Consider the following 19,052-nt stretch of genomic DNA (forward strand, 5'->3'; position numbering starts at 1 on the left):
GGTTAATCCAATTTTTTTTTTTGTCACAATAGATTTTTTTTTTTTTTTAAGAAGTTAAATTACCTCATTTAGTAAGATAGAGAGACTCGATCTTACAATAGGTTAATCCAATTTATCTACATAGTATATATATATATATTTGGTTTTTTTAACTGCTTGTAAATAAAGTTTCATCACAATTTTTCAAATAGGAATTCACCTACACATTTTTTTTTTGTATAAAACTAAAACAAAATTATTTTCATATAAAATTAAATATTTTATATCATAATATTTATTTATTTTTTCAAAAAAAAAAAGATGTACATTTCATAAATAGAATAATGAGTTAATTAAATAAATGATCACCATAAATATTCATAATTTTTCTGATCAAAAAAAAAATATTCATAATTTTATTTTTAGTCTTTACCAAATAAGATCAAACTTTTAATCTTTGTAAAAAATTTCGTTAGTATTTTTAGTCCCTTTAAAAAAATTTATCAACATTTTTAATTCTTTTAATATTTTTCGTCAACATTTTAATCCCTAAAATGATAAAGGAAAATGTTATAGAGACTAAAAAATATAATTTTTTTATAGAGATTAAAAACAAAATTTTGAGGGTTCATAGACATCATTTACTTAATTAATCCAGAATAATTTTGATATATTGTTAACTTAACTTAAATATTTTTTCATATCACAAACCATCATTTATATTTATATTGGATTTTTTGTGGTGGTCGGGGTTTGAACCTCTGACTTTGTATATATTATGTATTGTCCTTACTAACTGAACTGAGGTCACAAAGACATATTTATATTGGATTTTAGTCTCCGTTGTTTTTTAAAATTGGTTTATTATCTTTAAAAAATATAATTTTTAAAATTTAAGAAAAAACTAACAAAATTATTATGAACTCTTTTGGATAAATTTGTTATAATATTTTAAATATTTTTGAAATAATTCATTTGAAAATACACATTGATTTAACATCATGAACAAAATTGGTAATTTTTAATGAAATATCTTTTGGTAGAAGGTGAAAAATTTATTTAATTGTTGATTGAAATGAAAATAAAATATAAGAAATGTATATGTATGGGTTGGATTAGAAAAACAGTGGACCTACAAGAAATGCCACGCATGCATTCTCTCTATCTCCTCATCCATCACTTCTCCAATCTCCGTTCCAGAACATCTCATTCAATTTCTTAATTTCATTGATAAGATACCCTTTTCTTCATTTTTCTATCCTTAACCAACCAAACCAAAATGTGTTCTGCTACTGCTACAACACCCTTGTTTTCTACCGATAACCACATTCCCAAATCCTTCACTCGTCTTTGCAAACCCTTTCATTCTAGGGTTCCTACTTCCATTTCCTTTCATTCCTCACGACCCACCTTTTTTGTCAGAGCTACGGTGAGCCTTTCAACCTCAATAATCTTCAACTTTTCCTTTTTCTTACTGGGTCTATGCTTAATTATGTTCAAGTTTAGGTTTTTATTACTGGGTTTCTGCTTAATAATGTTCAAGTACAAAATTTGCTTACTGGGTCAATGCTTATTAATTCAGTAGTTTAGATTTTTCTTCCTGCTTTGGGTATTTGCGTTACACATCTCCTCGGAGACAGACACAAACACCAACACATATAATTACATTGATTTATGCCATTTTCTCAAATTATTAATGGTGTGTTAAGTGTCCGTGTCCTGTCTGGTGTCTGACTTCATAGGCTTTAGTTTGGTTGTTTGGGTTTTTCTTACTTGTTTTTGCTTATTTGTGCAATAGCCATTGTTCTAACACATTGTTGGTTATCCTTGGCAAGGTTTGAAGATATTGAATAATATCTATTTCATATTTACAATAATTTTAGTTATGTTTTTGAGTCTTGCCATTTATTGTTGAATTATGTGGTGTTCTTTGCCTCTTGAAGGATTAAGGTTTTTCTTTTTATTTTGGTTTGGGGTTGTTCATTTGAGAGTTCTTAAATCTTATTGATTGGGGAAATTGCTCCTACATGATTGTATTTTGGACAAAGTTTCTACCCTTTGGATTTTAAGCGCTTCATGATTCCTTGCTATCAGGATAGTTACATGGTACACAAGACCTTTTACTAATTGAATTGAACAAACATTCAATTTAGTTCCTAAACTAATAAAACCAACTAAAAGATCCTTACTGAAGGGGATCTTTTAGTTGATTTTAATAGTTTAGGGACCAAATTGACAAGGAAGTGATAGTCTAAGGACTAAATTGACTGTTTATTACGGTGTGTTTGGTTACGATTTTATTAACTGATGTAAATGGAATAGGTTGATTTCCGGTGCACTTTTTGTGCTGATAGATAGTATATAGGAAGTTTATTCCTCCTTTTGCTTAACTATCGTTGGAATTGTACAACATCTAATGCAAACAATCCCTTAGTTTTATGCTCTGTAGCGATGCAACCCTTAGACTTTCGATGGGGGATGAGTTTTTATTTGTTATGTGTTCAACATATGTTTTTATAGCATGTAACAAGTTCAAGTTGTAGCCATTAGACCAAGAAGCTATAGGGGAGTCAAAAACTTGATCAATGGTTCACTTAGGATATTGACAGAAGAACTAATTTTAGTGACAAGACTGTAATAGCAGTGACAAATTGTCCTTGTGATATTTGTTCTCTGGTTTAACCTCTGATATGCATATTGTTTTCATCCCATCCATCCAATACTGAGTATCCGTTACATGGTAGACTTTACTGTGTCAATAACACTTTCTTTGGTCTTTTCGTCTCCTGTTAAATGCACATTAATTTCATGTTTTATTAAGGGAATTAACTATTTGCTTGCATGTTGAATTGGTGATTAATAATTAATTATCGTCAGCTTGAAATTTCCTGTGCTTCTGATGTATTACAGGTTGTAAAATGGCGATGTCCAAATCAAACTTTACCTCCAAACAGTGATACCGGTTTCCAAAAAAAGGTCTTGTATCTAGAATCTATCGGTATTGACTCTTTCTCCCTTATTGAAAATCATCCGAAGCTGGTTACTGCGTCACTTGACGATATAAAATCCACAGTGAAATACATTACCGGAATGGATTTCTCTACAATCGAGTTTCGGCGTTTGGTTGGCATGTGCCCGGAGATTCTTACCACCAAAGTCTCAGACATTATACCCGTCTTCACGTTCCTTCACCGAGAAGTTCGTGTAAGTGGCTCAAATATCAAGCATGTAATAAATCGCCGTCCTCGGTTGATTATTTGCAATGTTGATAAGCAACTTCGTCCTACTATGTACTTCCTCCAAAGTATTGGCATAGAAGAGGTAAACAAGCACACCCATTTGCTATCATGTAGTGTCGAAGACAAGTTTATACCCCGAATTGAATACTTTAAAAATATTGGATTCTCTCGCCGTGACACTACATCGATGTTCCGAAGATTTCCTCAGCTGTTTTGTTATAGTATTAAGAATAATTTGGAGCCTAAATACAATTACTTTGTGGTGGAAATGGGGAGAGATTTGAAGGAGGTGAAAGAATTTCCTCATTATTTCTCATTTAGCTTAGAGAATAGGATTAAGCCTAGACATAAACGGTGTGTAGAAATGGGTGTGTGTTTTCCACTTCCTTTGTTATTAAAGACTAGTGAAGTTACATTTCAGAATAGATTAGAAGCATTTGTAAATTCTTCAACACCCTTGAAAACATCTCCTTTGTGGTGTGCTGGCCGTGATATTGATCAAGTATAGACAAAACAATTGCTCTGTATATTTACCTTGTTTTTTGTGACTTATTTTTTATGGATAGATAATGTTAGGAAATTAGTGGTTATGTTAGTTTACAGGGCTCGAATTTTGAACCTCCTGCTTAAAACTCTTTTGGTGTTCCTTATCTCACCAACCGAGATGCAGACTGAGACTATTTAGTTATTTTATGAATAGCCATGTTTTAAGGGCTTTTGGCCATTTAGCAAAGAAAAGTTGAGAGTTTTCCTTCTGACAAATTGACTATTGTTTTCACATGGAGCTTGAATTTCGTCTTGAATACCAGTTTTCTTAAAATTTCTTGTTAACTGCTCCAATCATTCAGGAAGAACATTAACAATGCTTTGTCATCCAAAATAGATAATCAATTCAATGGATATGAACCAGATGAAACCACAAAACATGTATTTAAGAGACTCTGCTTAATTTAATTGAATACTCGTTGAATTAAGCTATAGAGTACTAACTTTAAATTCGTGCTTAACCAGTAATATCTTCTACTTTTTGTCTATTTTGGATTAAGCTACTAAGCTCAAATTTTGTCCTGTAAGTTTCAAGCAATATTCATTTTCCCATTGAAGGTGTATCTTTTGGGATGTGTTTGGTAAAATTAAGCTATAAGCTAGCTGATAAACTAGCTGATAGTTGAAGAGCTAGCTTATAGCTGATGACTGAAAGCTGATAGCTGAAAAGTTAGCTGATTGAAATTAAAGTGTTTGGTAAAACTAACTTTTTAAGTAATTAGTAAATATGAAATGACATAAAAGTACACGTATGTTTAATTTATATAAGTTATATGTATACACATTTTTTCACCTAAAAAAATGTATAAACATTTTTAACTAATATATTTATGTATTTTTCCCCTTGAAAATTATAAATATGAAATATGAACTTCATTGAGATATTTTTTAACTAAATTTGCTCAACTTCATAATCATGTCTTTCAATTTTTTATGAAAAATTGTGTGTTTTATTTTTTACTTTTGAAAAATTTGTATTTTTATTTTTTATTTTTTTGGTCAAATTTGTATGTTTTATTTAATATGGTAAATATGCGAAAAGAAAAAGAAAATTAAAAGCTAAATAGGTAATAGGAATTTAACAGAAACCGTTTCAAACATATATCAATAAAAAATAGCAATGAGGTAGTGCAGCAGTTACTATCCCTAAAAGAATAATAACGTGGGTAGCATATTTTTAAACGTGGCCAGTTTTTTTTCTTTCTAAAAACTAATAAAATAATGTTAAAGGTTAAAAATGGAAGAAAATGTAAAAAGTTAAAAGCTATAAGTTAAAAAGCTAGTTGGATTAGCTTATTAAAAAACGTTATAAGCTAGTGAAAAAAGTTTTTTACCAAACACATGACATTCTATTAAAACAAACTTATAAGCTAGTCCAACAAGCTATAAGCTAGCTTATTTGATTTTCATTTTGTAGTCTGAAAGTATATTTCAGGACAAGCTTTTTTCCTACCTCAAAAAAAAAAAAAAAGGACAAGCTTTTTTTCGTGGTGTCTAAAGTCACTCATACCTTCATGCGATTATATATTATACAATTGTTTATACAATCATTTTCTACTAAAAAATTCTAAAATAATTAAATTATTTTCTTTTGAACTTTGTGATTTTTTTTGTTCTTGTAAAATTTATTTATATTGAAATTGATTAATGTAATATATAAAAAATTAAAAAGACTGAAAAAATGCTATATTTATAGGATTTAAAAGCATATTTGAACCAAGTTTTATCTGTTCAAGAAAGAAGAAGAAAAAACGAACACATTTGATAATGGATCATTTACAAATATCTCAGATAACAACGTAAAATTCCAAAACAAACTCCAAAACTTATGTTTGTTGCATTGTAAATCTTTCTTACTAAAGCTTGTCTGGTCAAGCTATCTCATACCCTAATTTAACCCTAATATTTTCCCTCCATTGTACAAGCATTTAATTCTCTTCAAAATTATGAGGTATGTTGTATACCGTGATAAATGGTCTTTTAGGATTTTTTGCTTCTTTCCAATGTTACATTTTCAATGTCTAGGTACCAATATGTGGCTGCTGACAATGTTATTTTTCAATGCGAAGTGCTTCCTACGAGAGATTTTCAATTCTCAACAAAACCTACCTTTTGCAAAGTCTAATTATCTCCATTCTTCTCATTCTATATTTTCCTTACCTTTTCTCCTATTCTTTTCTCTCGGACTCATCTTTCGTAATTTCTTTCTCTAACATAATTTCAATTTCAATTTCAATCCCACTTCTCTCTCACTACCATTTCCCCTCTCCAAATCCAAACTCCTCCATGAATTCAATAACCCTCACACCCATAAACAAATTAAAAGAATCCATGTTTTTGAATCAAATTTCATACTATTCTAAATTTCTATTCTTTTCTTATAAGTCCTCTATGTTAAAATGCTTAATATTCTCCGATGCAGTCTTGACAATGGTCGGTGTAATTTAATATTAATGGAGATACAATGAATTTTGTTCTTTGGTTACAATGGAGAAACAATGAATTGATATCACTGAAATGCCTCTCATTCATAATTTTTTTTAGTTTATATTCTTTGATGCAGTCTTCTAAATTTCTATTCTTTTCTTAAGTCCTTTTTTCTAATTGGGTACATGAAGATTTGAGAGTATAATGATAATTCGGTTTTGAAAGTAATATTAATATTGTGGATTCAAGTTCTTTATTATGCCTTTCTTTGTTGTATGTGCATTTGTAACACAAGATAATGTGGTCGCAGCTTGGTTCGGTGGCATGTGTGGGTTCCCGCAAATGGAAGATTGACTCCCCATTCTCTATTTTCTTTTTTAAATCTCTTAGTGATTAAACTTATTTCATAAAAATGTATGTTTAACCCAATGATTCATTGACATTCAAGTGAAAATTAAGAAGAGTATGATATATGTAGGAATAGTCACTCATTTTATTATTTAGCGTATGGTACAATTGATAGCATATTCCAAAGCCAATGATAGTACACGTAGCCATAGAAATATTTATTGGTATTAGTAGTACAACGGAATTAGTATTCACAAGCTTTCTTGAAGATTTATTGGTTTATATGCTTATCATCCTAATGGTTTACACACTAAAGTATGGTAAGTTTTTTTTTTTTTTTAGGAATTGGGGTTGTTTCTGCTTTTTCAAAGTTGTTTCAGTTTCAACGGATTAGTGCTTATGTTGTTGGAGTGGAAATGGAGATGCAAATAGGCTTTTGAAAGCAGGAAGATTTGTTGTAATGTTTCTACATAATTTGGAACTAACAGATAGGTTGTTATGTTTGGTTTTCACATAATTTCAAGATCATGCTATGCAGTAAATCAAGAATCCTTTTAATTTTTTTGGAATACATGGGGAGTAGTTATTCCATGGATGTGAGTATCTACACGGATAGATTTGTTTGCTTATCAAAATGTGAAAACAATTTTTATGTAGTGTGCTAAGTTTGAAAGTTTAGGTGCAATTTCTAGGCAGATTTTTCAAAAATTGATACAATATGTAATCTTTTTTTAATACTGTTCAATTTTTATTCATGTACAAATTTCTTACTACTATGTGTGTGTTTGGTATAGCGGTGGGGAGAATTGATTTTGATAGAATTTAGTTTGAGAGAATTGATTTTGCTAAAAAGTGAGTTGAATGTGAATTGATTTATGTTTGGATACACTCAATTAAAAGTGATTTTTATTAGTTGATATTGTTTGGATAGTTTGAATCAAAATTGATTTTAAATGTAAAATGACCAAACACCCCAAACATAAAGTTTCTTTATCACTTTTGCAAAGGCTAAATTTGAATGTGTGATAAAAAATCACCAGCGCAACCCAACTTTCAACAAAAAAAAAAAAAAGTGTGAATTTTTTTTTTCAACAAAAAACATATTAACCAAGAAATAAAGAAAAAACTACAATTCAACAACGGATTTCTACACTCTTGTGCCTGTATCTTTCTTTTCTCGACAGTCTTCCTTTATCTCTCAATACCTTCTTTTTTTCCTCCATCTCGAAACTAAAATCCCTTCTTTAATGGTTTCGTGATTTTATTTGTTTATGAGTTGCAGAGGAAAATTCAAATCTGGGTACTTGTGAGTTTCAAAGATAAAATGCTACAAGCAGGTGGTTGGAGTGCAAGATCTGGGTGAGATGGAGAAGAAAGTAATGGGTAATTTAGTAAAGTGTATCAATCACCAAAAATGAAAATCCAAACTTGCTTTTGCTTTACCGGAGAAGCTAGGAATTTCAGCTTCATCTCTACCGGCGTTTTGCACCAAAACTGCGTTTTAGAGAAGCACTTTTCCTGTACCCAAACAAAACAAAAAAGCTGGAAACCGAGTTTGGTAAAGAAAAACCACGTTTTGAGGAGAAAAACGTGTTGCCAAACAGACACTATAAGTAAGTTTACGAGACACCTCAACTTACACTAAAATACCTATTCCTATATGTGACTTAATTCTTAATTGAGAGTTAATCTTTTTCATTAATATAATTTTCAACATAGTAATTTGTCCCTAAGCGCAGTTAATGTGGACACTTTGAATTTTTGAAAAAATTATCTCTTTTAGAATTTTAAATCGCAAGTTAAAGCTGAAAGTTGGAGTCTCCATAACATTGAGAAATATTGGTCAATCGAAAAAAATACATAGTTAAGATATATAATGATGTCAGGAAGCATATCATTATTTTTTGTATAATCTCATTGCAAACATAATATAAGTACAAGACAATTTAATATTAATAAAAATAAAATATCAATGGTTAAAAAATTTGATAACCTTCAACTCTAAAAGACCCATATGTACCCGTGCATCGCACGGGTCGGTGTTCTAGTATGATTTGAATAGCAACAAAGTTGATGAAAATAATTGTTACATTGATTTTTGAAACAATCTATTTCCACTGTGATAAAATCCACAATGTTCTTCGATGTTTAATTACACCATGAAGTATCCTCTAATGAATGCTAATCCCTTACCGTCACTCGTTGCTTTTATAGACTTGTATCTTTTCTCTGTTTCCAAAACCACCCGGTGTGGGACTATTCTATTAATTGTTTATTTTCTCTCCTTTTTCATAACAGGTGTTTCATTCGACAGTGTTTAACCTTTGGTTCGCGTTTAAGCTTGCTTACCTCATTCTTGTAAACTCCATCTTGTTGAAAGTCTCGGTTCCAATCTTTCTGTTCTTCTCCATAATGTCTATTCGCTTTCAAAGGTTTCTAATGATGACGAGCACCACATTCTCGTTATTGACCGTTCTTCGCTTTTCATCGCAATGCTTTTAAAAGTTACAATGTAAAGTCATTTGTTTCAGCCTCTTCGTCACACACGTTGGTTTTATAGATAACTTTATTTCTATGTTTCACAAACCACCCTACGTTGGAAAGAGAGCGGTTTCAGAAGCAGCATGGAGTGGTTATATAAAGACAATGGAAAGTGAGGCTTCACCGGTTAGGGATGAGTATGCACCGGTCATATTTGCTCAGTAAACTGTCTCTTACCTTGAGTCTATTGATATGATGTCTGGAGAGGTAAAGAACGACATGTGAACCATTCCACGGCTTTTTTTTTTTTTTTTTGTGTAGGATTACTTATATTACTACAATTTCTCATTTTTGCAATGCAGGAGGATCGAGAGAACATAATGAGAGCTAGAGCTACTGGGAAAGCTGTTATGACTAGCCCTTTTAGGTTGTTGGGTTCTCATCATCTTGGTGTGGTTTTAACATTTCCTGTTTACAAATCTAAGTTCCCTCCCAACCCAACAACAGAAGAGCTCATTAAAGCGACCGCAGGGTATATCCTTATTTCACTAATTGTCAGCCTTTTGTTTTTAGAATCTTTTTTCTTATGTTTCATATGAGTAATTAGAGGATGAAGGTTGTGTTTAGTATAAAAATCTTAGGTACATTATTAGCATTTTATTAAGCAACAGTTAATCCACCAATGCCACCATTAGTGTTATCGACACAGCTTCTATCATTGAGTTGAAGAAAACTGTTTCTGTTACAAGGCTTGTATTTGGTTATATTTTGTTGTAAGCATTTCAAATGTATATGATGTCACGAACTCTACTGATCCCCTAATCATGTATGGCAACCAATACGAAGAAGGTGATGTTTCTCTTGTCCATGAAAGTAAGCTTGATTTTGGAGATCCATACAGGAAACATCAAATGATATGTAGGTAGGTTCTTCTGGCTACTGTACATTACATTTTCTGGAACTGACTTTCGGCATTTTGTCAGCAGAAAGATGCTTATGATCAAACTTTTGTACAGGTATCACCAGAAGGCACCGCCAAATTGGACAGCACTTTCTACTGCAATCCTATTCTTTGTGATTCTTCTATTAATCGGTTACATTTTATATGGTGCTGGGAATTATATTGTCAAAGTAGAGGATGATTTCCACGAAATGCAGGAGCTAAAAGTTCGAGCAGAGGCAGCCGATGTTGCTAAGTCACAGGTACTTTTCCTTGACATGTCGTTGGCACTTGGCATATTTCGATATTTTCTTTGATTACGCAACAATAACTAATACTGAAATTTTGTTTTTTATGTCAGTTTCTAGCTACTGTCTCTCATGAAATTAGAACACCTATGAATGGCATTTTAGGTAACTCCAAGATTCTCTCTCTCTCTCTCTCTCTGCCTAAAATGTAACATATGCTTTCATACCTTTCACTTTCTCATTAATAATGTTATCACAAAACAAAACTCTGTATGATTGTAGGAATGCTTGGTCTGCTTCTACACGGAATTGAACTCAACCCAACGTGACTATGCTCAGACCGCTCAAGCATGTGGGAAGGCTCTGATTAAACGAAGTGCTTGACCGAGCAAAAATTGAAGCTGGCAAATTAGAGCTGGAAGCGGTTCCATTTGACCTTCGTTCCATACTCGATGATGTCCTCTCTCTTTTTTCAGAGAAGTCTAGACACAAAGGTTTAGAGGTATGCTCAATTCTCGCTAAACCTATTGCGAAGGCTAATACAGTTTCATAATGATATCTTAATTCGGCTTCCTCTCTTTATTTGATGATCTAACTTCATTATCCTTTTTTTTCATTTTACCTTTCATAGCTGGCAGTGTTTGTTTCTGATAAAGTTCCAGATATTGTTATGGGAGATCCTGGGAAGGATAACATCGTTATTTAAAAAAAAATGAAGGGTCGTTTAAAGGTTGGGATGTGAAAATTGAAAAAAAAAATGGATGAAAAAAATTTGAGAAGATTATATCCATGTCCAAACACATACTAGTATGTACATTGCACAGCATGAGAAATGTGTCTAACTGCTCTACAATTCCAATTTTAACACCTTGTTAAATTAATTTGAATCTTACTCTCGAACACATGTACATTTTGCAACACAAACTTGACGATGTGAAACAACAAATGTCAATAAGTTTGTGTAATTTATTCCAAAACTGAGGATTTGTTTACTTTGTTATGAGAAAATCGACTACTGATGGAAGCACCATGAGAAAGTTATAATGAAATATACATGTTTGATTTATTTACTTTGATATGAGAAATCAAACTAGTGATGGAAGCACTATACATGCAAGTCTTGTTATTTTCAATTTTCAAGTTTTATCTACTTTTAAGGTTGAAGGAAGACTCTAAAAGCATAGAAACAAAAAGTAAATGTTGATTTTTAACGCCTAGTTCCTTCTATGATAGCACAACTCAATTAATCAGCAATACAAAAGCTTAAATTCACTTCAGAGATTCGTGATTATGAACACTAAAAATTGTTAGCATGAAAGAACTACAACCTTCTAAATGAAAATCCTCAACGGAGTTACTATTCTACAGTCTACCTTGGCCAATTTAGTGAGACCATAAGTTGGACAGGTTCTTAAAAAAAAAATTGATACGATAAAAACAAATTAAACGCTGCAGATCGGCTGCATGCAGCTTCTATGCCCCACTTTGATTTACATATAATGAGAACCTATTCACAATTAACCACGTAGTAGAGCAAATACCACACTAAAGTCTTTTAAGGAAAAAGAAATTCACGCCTAGGAATTTGACTTTAAGTGGGCAATAGATCAAGTAGTAGTGACTTGAACAATTCATTCATGTAGCTACTCTCTCAAGAGAGCCAATTTTCTAAGCACCTTGACGAAGATTTGAACTTTTGAGAATAAGAACCAAACTTAAGATGTGTACTCGAATGGTTGAGGAGGTTGAGGCTCCTCATCCACAGCCATTGCTGATGAAGAACTCTGCAATCCTGGTCCTGGCCCGCCAGCAGTTGATGTGGTAGATGCAGGTGTGTCGGTGATAGCAAGAACTTCAGGCTCGGTAGGACGCAAGTCTTTAAGAAGCACAAACCCTGAAGGTGCCAACTTAACTGGAACATATCTGCTGTCCTGCAAAAATTTAATGAACTTCTCCTGAGCAGGAACCACTCTTGCTGGATTTGTTAGAATCTCAAAAGTAGGCTCGGGCTCTGATTTCTTCTCTGTTGGGCTATCAACCTTTAAAACAATAAAGATTCGAAATGTTATTAAGTTGCACGTAGAAATCAAATATTTTAACAGAAATAATAATGTGATCTGACAAGTCATGAATCTAAGAGAACTGTAATAAAACAATCTTCACTTATAATGTGATAATGTATGCATTACCTGCATGGCTTCTCCATCCTTCTGACTGGAAGACTTTCCTTTTCCAGCACTTGGAGCTGATGTAGAGTCGGGACTAGATGCAATTTCAGCATTAGCCTTCTGTTCCTCAGCTTTCTTACTAGCCCTCGCTTTGGCCTTAGCTGATGTTGACAAAACAGCAGTCGGAAGTTTCACTGTTGAAGTGGTTGTGGGAACAGTGGTAGGCTTGGGGTATTCAAAAAGTGAAGGCTTTGCATGAGACAAGAACTCAAACTTTGGAGATTTCAGATCATAGTTCAGACCGATTAAAGCCGTTGGTGAAAAAGCCAAGCTTATGAAATAGATGAGAGGGTACCAATACCAAAATTGGCTGAAAACTGCAAGACCAACCACTGCAGTAATTTTATCATGCTTAGTCTTAGAAAGTAGTCTTATGGTCACATTTCTTCCGCCAGCATCAAGGATTCCAAAGGCCAAAATTGCACCCATCTTGCTCATGGTATCCTCATGCTTGTCAAGGATAATTTTCTCCAATTGTCTCCTGGAATACACGGCATGTCAGAAATCAACAGATTTATTGTTTCAACATCCAAATAATATACTTTCCTTACCTGAATGTTCCAACACGCGAATCACTAGCTTCACTAATCTGAACCATGACCATAGCCATTGCTATGAGGGCACCCTGACGAACAAAATCAACGACATCCAAAGTCAGAGGCTCCAGCAAGGATATGGCCTCACTAAGACCTGTACCCGCACAGGAAATGCCCACAGCAAGAGCTGCTCCGTAACGAACATGTGGATTGTATGATTCTGATAGGAGGGAAACAATTCGCGGAGTCTGCGGTGTAGGAAAGTAACATTGTAAATCACAAAAAATCAGCCAAAACAGACTACAGCCACAAAAAAAAGTAACTCAGGACAAGAGGAAATATAAAAAGAAAAGGACAGAACTAACCTGCTCTGGATCAGAGTACAACACAAACCCTAATGCTAGGACTGCAGTCCTCCTGACATCATCACTCACATCAGACACAGCAAAGTGAAGTAATTGACGAATGGCCTTATTGTTTGCTGTTCCGCTATACGCCAAAGCCAGCGCATACATGCCACCATAACGTAATATTGGATCCTGATCTCGAGTCATCTGCTCAATTAAAGTGTCCGCCTCTTCTTCTCTTCCGTAAACCGTAAGAGCGATTCCCAGAGCTAACCCTCTGAAACATTTAGAAACAATAAATATCAGAGCCAGAGAAGCCATGGTTTAACGGATTGCCAGGTGAAGCACCTTTACCTTATAATTTTTTCGTGTTGTGTCTCGTGTGCATAAGTGAGCATTTCATTTGCCTTATCGCTGCCTGTTCCAACCATGAGTAGGCCCATACTGATACCAGCAGCCTCACCGGCAACAGCACTATCAGTGTAGAGAACATTTTTTATTTCTTCATAAATATCCTCATCAGCAGTTCCTAGAGATGCCAATCCAAGACCTAGACATGCACCATGTTGAATGACCTGGCCATAAACAACACATTAGATATAGCAATAGTCTTTTCTTTGACGGGAGAATTATCTATATTTATGAGCACCTCAACAGTAGTGCTGCGCAAACTATCACGGAGGAATTGTTTGATGCCCTCTCCATGGTTGGCATGAATCAGACCGAGGGCATAAAGAGCACCACCTTCTGAGTATGGACTACCACCACCAGTCCCACCCTGAGGCAAGTAGGGTGCCATCAGTGACCTTCCCTGCTGCAAATGACCTCTATGGATAACACCAAGTCCAGCTGTTGCACTGAATTTGGCCCAATTAGTAGCTCTGCTCAACCAATCCTAAAATTTTAAAGGGACAAAAACCTTAAGAATGGGAAATTACAGGGAAAGAGGGGGAAAACAAAACTATGCGATAATAACTCACCAAATTTTCCCTCAGGAATGTATCCACGGTTGTTCCAGCATGCATTATTGCATTGGCATAAATGGTAGCACTGTGGCAGACACTATTTCTCATCTCCACAGACTGCTTTATTGTCTTCAAAATAAGGAGGTCAGATCTGAATGCAAATTACATCCAATCAGTATAAGAACCAACATACTACCAAGTACCAACAAATAAATGATGATCTAAAAAAAATATTATTAAAGAAAACAGTCTCACTTGTTATGGCTGTAAAGGAACTGCAGAGTCAGCTGTATTGAAGTTTCTCCGGACAAAATTCCCTTTATTTTGTTTAACCTCTCAGCATACATTTTTTCACTTGGATCCTCAGGCACATTGACAGCGGAAGCCGATTCCCCATCCGTCATTGGAACATCATCTGGTCCATTCACACCAGCATTCAGAGTAGAATCTGCATCACTGGGTTTTGGCTCTACGGACTCTAAAGGTTGAGACTTTGGTAATGAAAGGCGATCTCTGACATTTAGAAGAAAAGCTTGGTGCTCATTCTCGACCAAATCAAAAGCTATTTGAAGTGCCAAAAGAGCATCATCTTTGTTTTCAGAACGTAAAAGTTTTTCCAATATGCTCGCAACCCCCTCTGGCTCATCCAAGAACATATGACACTGACAAATGCTCAGATAATCTGGTGAAGGAAGCTTTTGAAATACTTTAACAAGCAGGCGGAGAACCTGAACAAAACAAAAAAAACAAGTAATATCAACTTTTGTCAAGACCACCGCTGTCAAAAATTCTTCATAAATATTTCCAGCACAAACATTTGTCTCATTTGAGAACAGTTGCTAAAGATTTGAGAGTCCTATTAACTATTTAACGGTCAACACCAAAAGAGACGTTTAAAAGATGATTAAAATCATAAAAATTTCAATGGAATATAGCTCAATATCTAAAATTAAAGGGATGAAAAAGGAAGGGAAGATTTTCCGGATATATTCTGCGTATAGACTTCAATATAACTATAAGATCTCATTTCCCTTACCTCCTGTCTGTATTCTCTAAGATTCACAAAGGAATGAGAGACATGAATGCAGTATGATAGAGTTCCTTCAACATTTTCACTTCTTGTAATTGCTTCCTCAAGTTTATCCAATCTCCTGCATTCAATGGCAGTTCCCATAGCTTGTTGGTATTTTCCATCCACAATACACCTGAATTGAGGAAAAGCAACGAAAATTGAGAATTGAGGAAACTCAAAGTTAAGGATGCAAAAAACATAAGAATGATTATAGTTTATACATACTTATCCAACAATTTTTCCACAACTGCTTCGAGTCTCGGGTCCACTTGTGACTCTGCTGCCTTAGATTTGAAACTAGCATATTCATCTATAGCCTTAGCTGAAAACGTAAGATTTTATAAATTATACCAAAATGAATAAAACCACTAACAAGTAACACTAACTGAACCAATATTATCACTGCGGTCCATTTTCATAGAGATCATAGTATTTTTGAAAGATCTGCATACAGCTTTAAATTAAATAGAATAAAACCAAATAGCGATTCTCACCTAGAAGAGTATGAACATAGTCAGAATCCTGTGACACATCAAACAGAGGACCAGCTCCAAGGGCATAGGATAGTGAGTCATTCAGCTCACCCAAGTAATAAAATACCTAAGATAAAGGAGCGAAAAAAAATTAGATAGTAAAAACACAAACCATGAGACACGAAATCCAGCATCTAAGAATAATAATATAGGGATATGAAAAAACATAAGGACTCTGGTGATTGGTTTAGAAGCCGGGTACAATAAAAAAGGATGAAAGCCAACAATACTTATTTGTTATCTCAAATATCATGTAAAACACATCATAACAGCTACATGAAGAAAGAGACTCCATATATGCAAAAAACAGCATCGCATAGTCACCAATAGAACATGTGACAGTTCAAATAATGAGCAGAACAATACTACCTTGGATACGAGTAGTGCGGCAAGTTGCCTTTGGTGCTGATCAAAGGCCTCCTCTTCGTACAAACTCTCACTATTTAACACATACATACAAACCACACATGTTTAAACCCAATGGTGCTGCTAATTCATCAACACTAAAAAACTAATTCAACCAAGTAAGAAAGAAACAAGATTCCAACAAATTCTACTACACAATGGTGGTGCTATTCGTCAACACTATTCAAGACTGAATTGTTGAATTTTGTCACTGAACCTAGACGATTGAAAATAAACTCTTGCAAATATAATTTGACTACAAAAAAAGAGTGAAATCATACATTAGGGGAACACTGGTGGAGATCTCTGGCCAGAAGCTATCGACCAGATTGTTGAGGTTGGAGAGTGCATGAAGCTTTAGGGAGATATGTGCCTCATTGAGCATGGCCAACATGCCACCGGCTGAGCTGACCAACGTCGTAGCCATGAATGAGAGAGAGAGCTCGAAGAAAAAGCTGATTGAGTAGGGTTAGGGTTTCGTATACACAAAAAATTAATATTACCAAAAAGTAGTAATGTATGAACATGATTCAAAAAGTAAGATTGAATAGAGAAGATGACTCACCAAGAATTGGAGATGATGAAGCTTGCGGTGTGGGGGTGCGACGGCGTGACAGTAGAGTTACGGTAGAGAGAGAAGCGTGAGGCAACACAGAGTGGACGGTGGAGGATGAGTGCGGTGGTGCCGCGGTGGTTTGGTGGTGGCAGATCTAAGGTTCACTCGTTTTCTTTTCTTCGTGAAGTGATACTGAGGGTTTAGAGAATTAGGAGGGAAAGGAAGGGGATGGATTTTAACGAAGGGGGATGGGAAAGGATTTTAAAATTATTTTTAATTAAATAAAAGAAATTATTTGATTTTACGATTTTCGAGACCGACAAATGACAAGCACGGATCTAAGCTACTTATTTTACTCAAATTGGTTCATATATTTTGCACAACAAGACATGAATAAGTGAATTAACATTGAAAAAAAGGAACAACAAACAATAATAAGTTGAATTAAAATAGGATAATAATAATAATAAGACCGTTGACATTAACAAAGTAGTAGTATGAGTGATTTTTAGATCTAACGAATAAGAATGATGGATAATATAATAATAAAAGTTGTTAAAAATAAATATAACAAAATAATAATAAAAATTGTTACAAGAATAAGATAACGTAATAATAATAAGATTGTTACAAAGATAATATAATTTAATAATAATAAAAGTTGTTACAAGGTTAATATTGAGATTTGAAATTAATTTAAGGATGATTATGGCAATGCAATAAAATTTTAAAGAAATTTACTCCCCTCCTCTCCCTTCTAAAAATTGAACCAAACACTTCAAATTAAAAATTTCCCCTTCCCTCCCCTCCAAAACTCTCAAAACAAATCGATGAATATTGATACAACGTAATAATGTATGTTAGTTTCCTTTCCTTTGTGCTATACGGTCCTGGCTACGGTAGACGTGTTTGGAGTAATTTTTTTTATTTTTTTTAAAAAAGTGTGTTGAGCAAGCCATTGGATATCTTGTACAGTAATGAACAGTTTTGATTGAAATCAATAGTTATTCTTCGAGAATTGCTGTTCCCACATTATATAAGGTTGTGCCACACGAGTAAATGACGTTTTTGCCCTTACAGCAGTTAACTACTGAAGTTTGAAACTGGTTGCAGTTAACTCCCGAAGTTCCTTCGGCAGTTAACTGCCGACGAAAAAAAAAAAAAAAAAACCTCGGCACTTTACTGCTGAGGATCTCATAAAAAAAATTTTTATCAACAAAGTGACACTAAGCTACAAAGTGACAATCAAAAAATCTGAAACTGTGAAACCAAAGGAAGCTACAAAGAAAACTAGAATGCAAAAGGGATCTAAAGTACCTACACCTGAGCCAAAGTCTGAAACTGTTAAATCAGAGGAAACTTCTAGGACAACAAGATCTTCTCACAAAAAGCAAAAGATATCTGATGTATCTACAAGAAATTGATGAGGCTAGTGTCACTTTGCTGATAAAAAAAAATTGATGAGTTCCTCCGCAGTAAAGTGCCGAGGTTTTTTTTTTTTACTTTTTTCGTCGGCAGTTAACTGCCGAAGGAACTTCGGGAGTTAACTGCAGCCGGTTCCAAACATCGGTAGTTAACTGTCGCAGGGACAAAAACGTCATTTACTCGTGTGGCATAGCCTTTTGTAATGTGGGAACAGCAATTCTCTTATTCTTCTCGTATGTGTTCTCTCTCACACCTATCTTAATTTTCAATACTAATACCTAGTGTATTTACCCGTTGTTTGTATTAAGCATATAATTAAGGGAGAATTGTTGTTGACACATTTGGTTAACACGAGTAAATTATTCAAATGCCCCTCAGTAGTTAACTGCCGAAATTTTAAAGAACCGGTTGCAATTAACTGCCGAGGAAAACTTCGGCAGTTAACTGCCGAGGAATTTCAAATCTAAAATTAAATAAGAAAATACACCTAAATTTTCCTTAATTAAATTTAATTCTTTAATCCTTTTAAGGAATTAAACATAATTATTTTTTATGATTTCATTCATATGATTTTGTTGCCATAAATGAAGAAATATGAGAGAAGAATAATATCTGCAATTGGTAGTTAATGGACCTAAAATGATGATTTAATAAAAAAATGCAACAACAAAAACGTTACAAATGATAGAATAATTATATTTGTAATTATTAGTAATTAATTTCATTGATTTTTTTTTACAAGAATTAATTTCATTGATGTTTGTCATTATTCATAGG

General features: G+C 33.8%; 3 protein-coding genes across 5 annotated transcripts; 2 read left to right on the forward strand and 1 right to left on the reverse strand.

The window, feature by feature from the left end:
* Positions 1-1,101: 1,101 nt before the first annotated feature.
* LOC25486960 (transcription termination factor MTEF1, chloroplastic) lies at positions 1,102-3,867 on the forward strand. 2 transcript variants are annotated; one of them, XM_013608793.3, is made up of 2 exons: positions 1,102-1,408; positions 2,890-3,867. In XM_013608793.3, the coding sequence occupies exons 1-2, from the start codon at positions 1,259-1,261 to the stop codon at positions 3,724-3,726; spliced, it is 987 nt and encodes a 328-aa protein (XP_013464247.2). In that variant the 5' UTR covers positions 1,102-1,258; the 3' UTR covers positions 3,727-3,867. The 2 variants fall into 2 exon arrangements, with proteins under 2 accessions (XP_013464247.2, XP_039686572.1); XM_039830638.1 differs by lacking the exon at positions 1,102-1,408 and adding an exon at positions 1,821-2,085.
* A 5,919-nt stretch (positions 3,868-9,786) lies between these two features.
* LOC25486961 (histidine kinase 4) lies at positions 9,787-10,571 on the forward strand. Its single transcript, XM_024777507.2, has 4 exons — positions 9,787-9,942; positions 10,037-10,223; positions 10,322-10,373; positions 10,491-10,571. The coding sequence occupies exons 1-4, from the start codon at positions 9,845-9,847 to the stop codon at positions 10,535-10,537; spliced, it is 384 nt and encodes a 127-aa protein (XP_024633275.1). The 5' UTR covers positions 9,787-9,844; the 3' UTR covers positions 10,538-10,571.
* An 880-nt stretch (positions 10,572-11,451) lies between these two features.
* Positions 11,452-17,065, reverse strand: LOC25486962 (26S proteasome non-ATPase regulatory subunit 1 homolog A). 2 transcript variants are annotated; one of them, XM_013608795.3, is made up of 14 exons: positions 16,860-17,065; positions 16,576-16,749; positions 16,259-16,328; positions 15,851-15,956; positions 15,582-15,678; positions 15,321-15,489; positions 14,540-15,012; positions 14,300-14,435; positions 13,969-14,214; positions 13,674-13,894; positions 13,338-13,596; positions 12,988-13,220; positions 12,398-12,917; positions 11,452-12,247 (listed from the first exon to the last, which is right to left on the reverse strand). In XM_013608795.3, the coding sequence occupies exons 2-14, from the start codon at positions 16,719-16,721 to the stop codon at positions 11,924-11,926; spliced, it is 3,000 nt and encodes a 999-aa protein (XP_013464249.1). In that variant the 5' UTR covers positions 16,722-16,749; positions 16,860-17,065; the 3' UTR covers positions 11,452-11,923. The 2 variants fall into 2 exon arrangements, with proteins under 2 accessions (XP_013464249.1, XP_024632245.1); XM_024776477.2 differs by lacking the exons at positions 16,259-16,328; positions 16,860-17,065 and having other exon boundaries at positions 16,576-16,710.
* Positions 17,066-19,052: the final 1,987 nt, after the last annotated feature.

This window comes from Medicago truncatula, chromosome 2 (assembly GCF_003473485.1).
Source record: "Medicago truncatula cultivar Jemalong A17 chromosome 2, MtrunA17r5.0-ANR, whole genome shotgun sequence".
NCBI lineage: Eukaryota > Viridiplantae > Streptophyta > Magnoliopsida > Fabales > Fabaceae > Medicago > Medicago truncatula.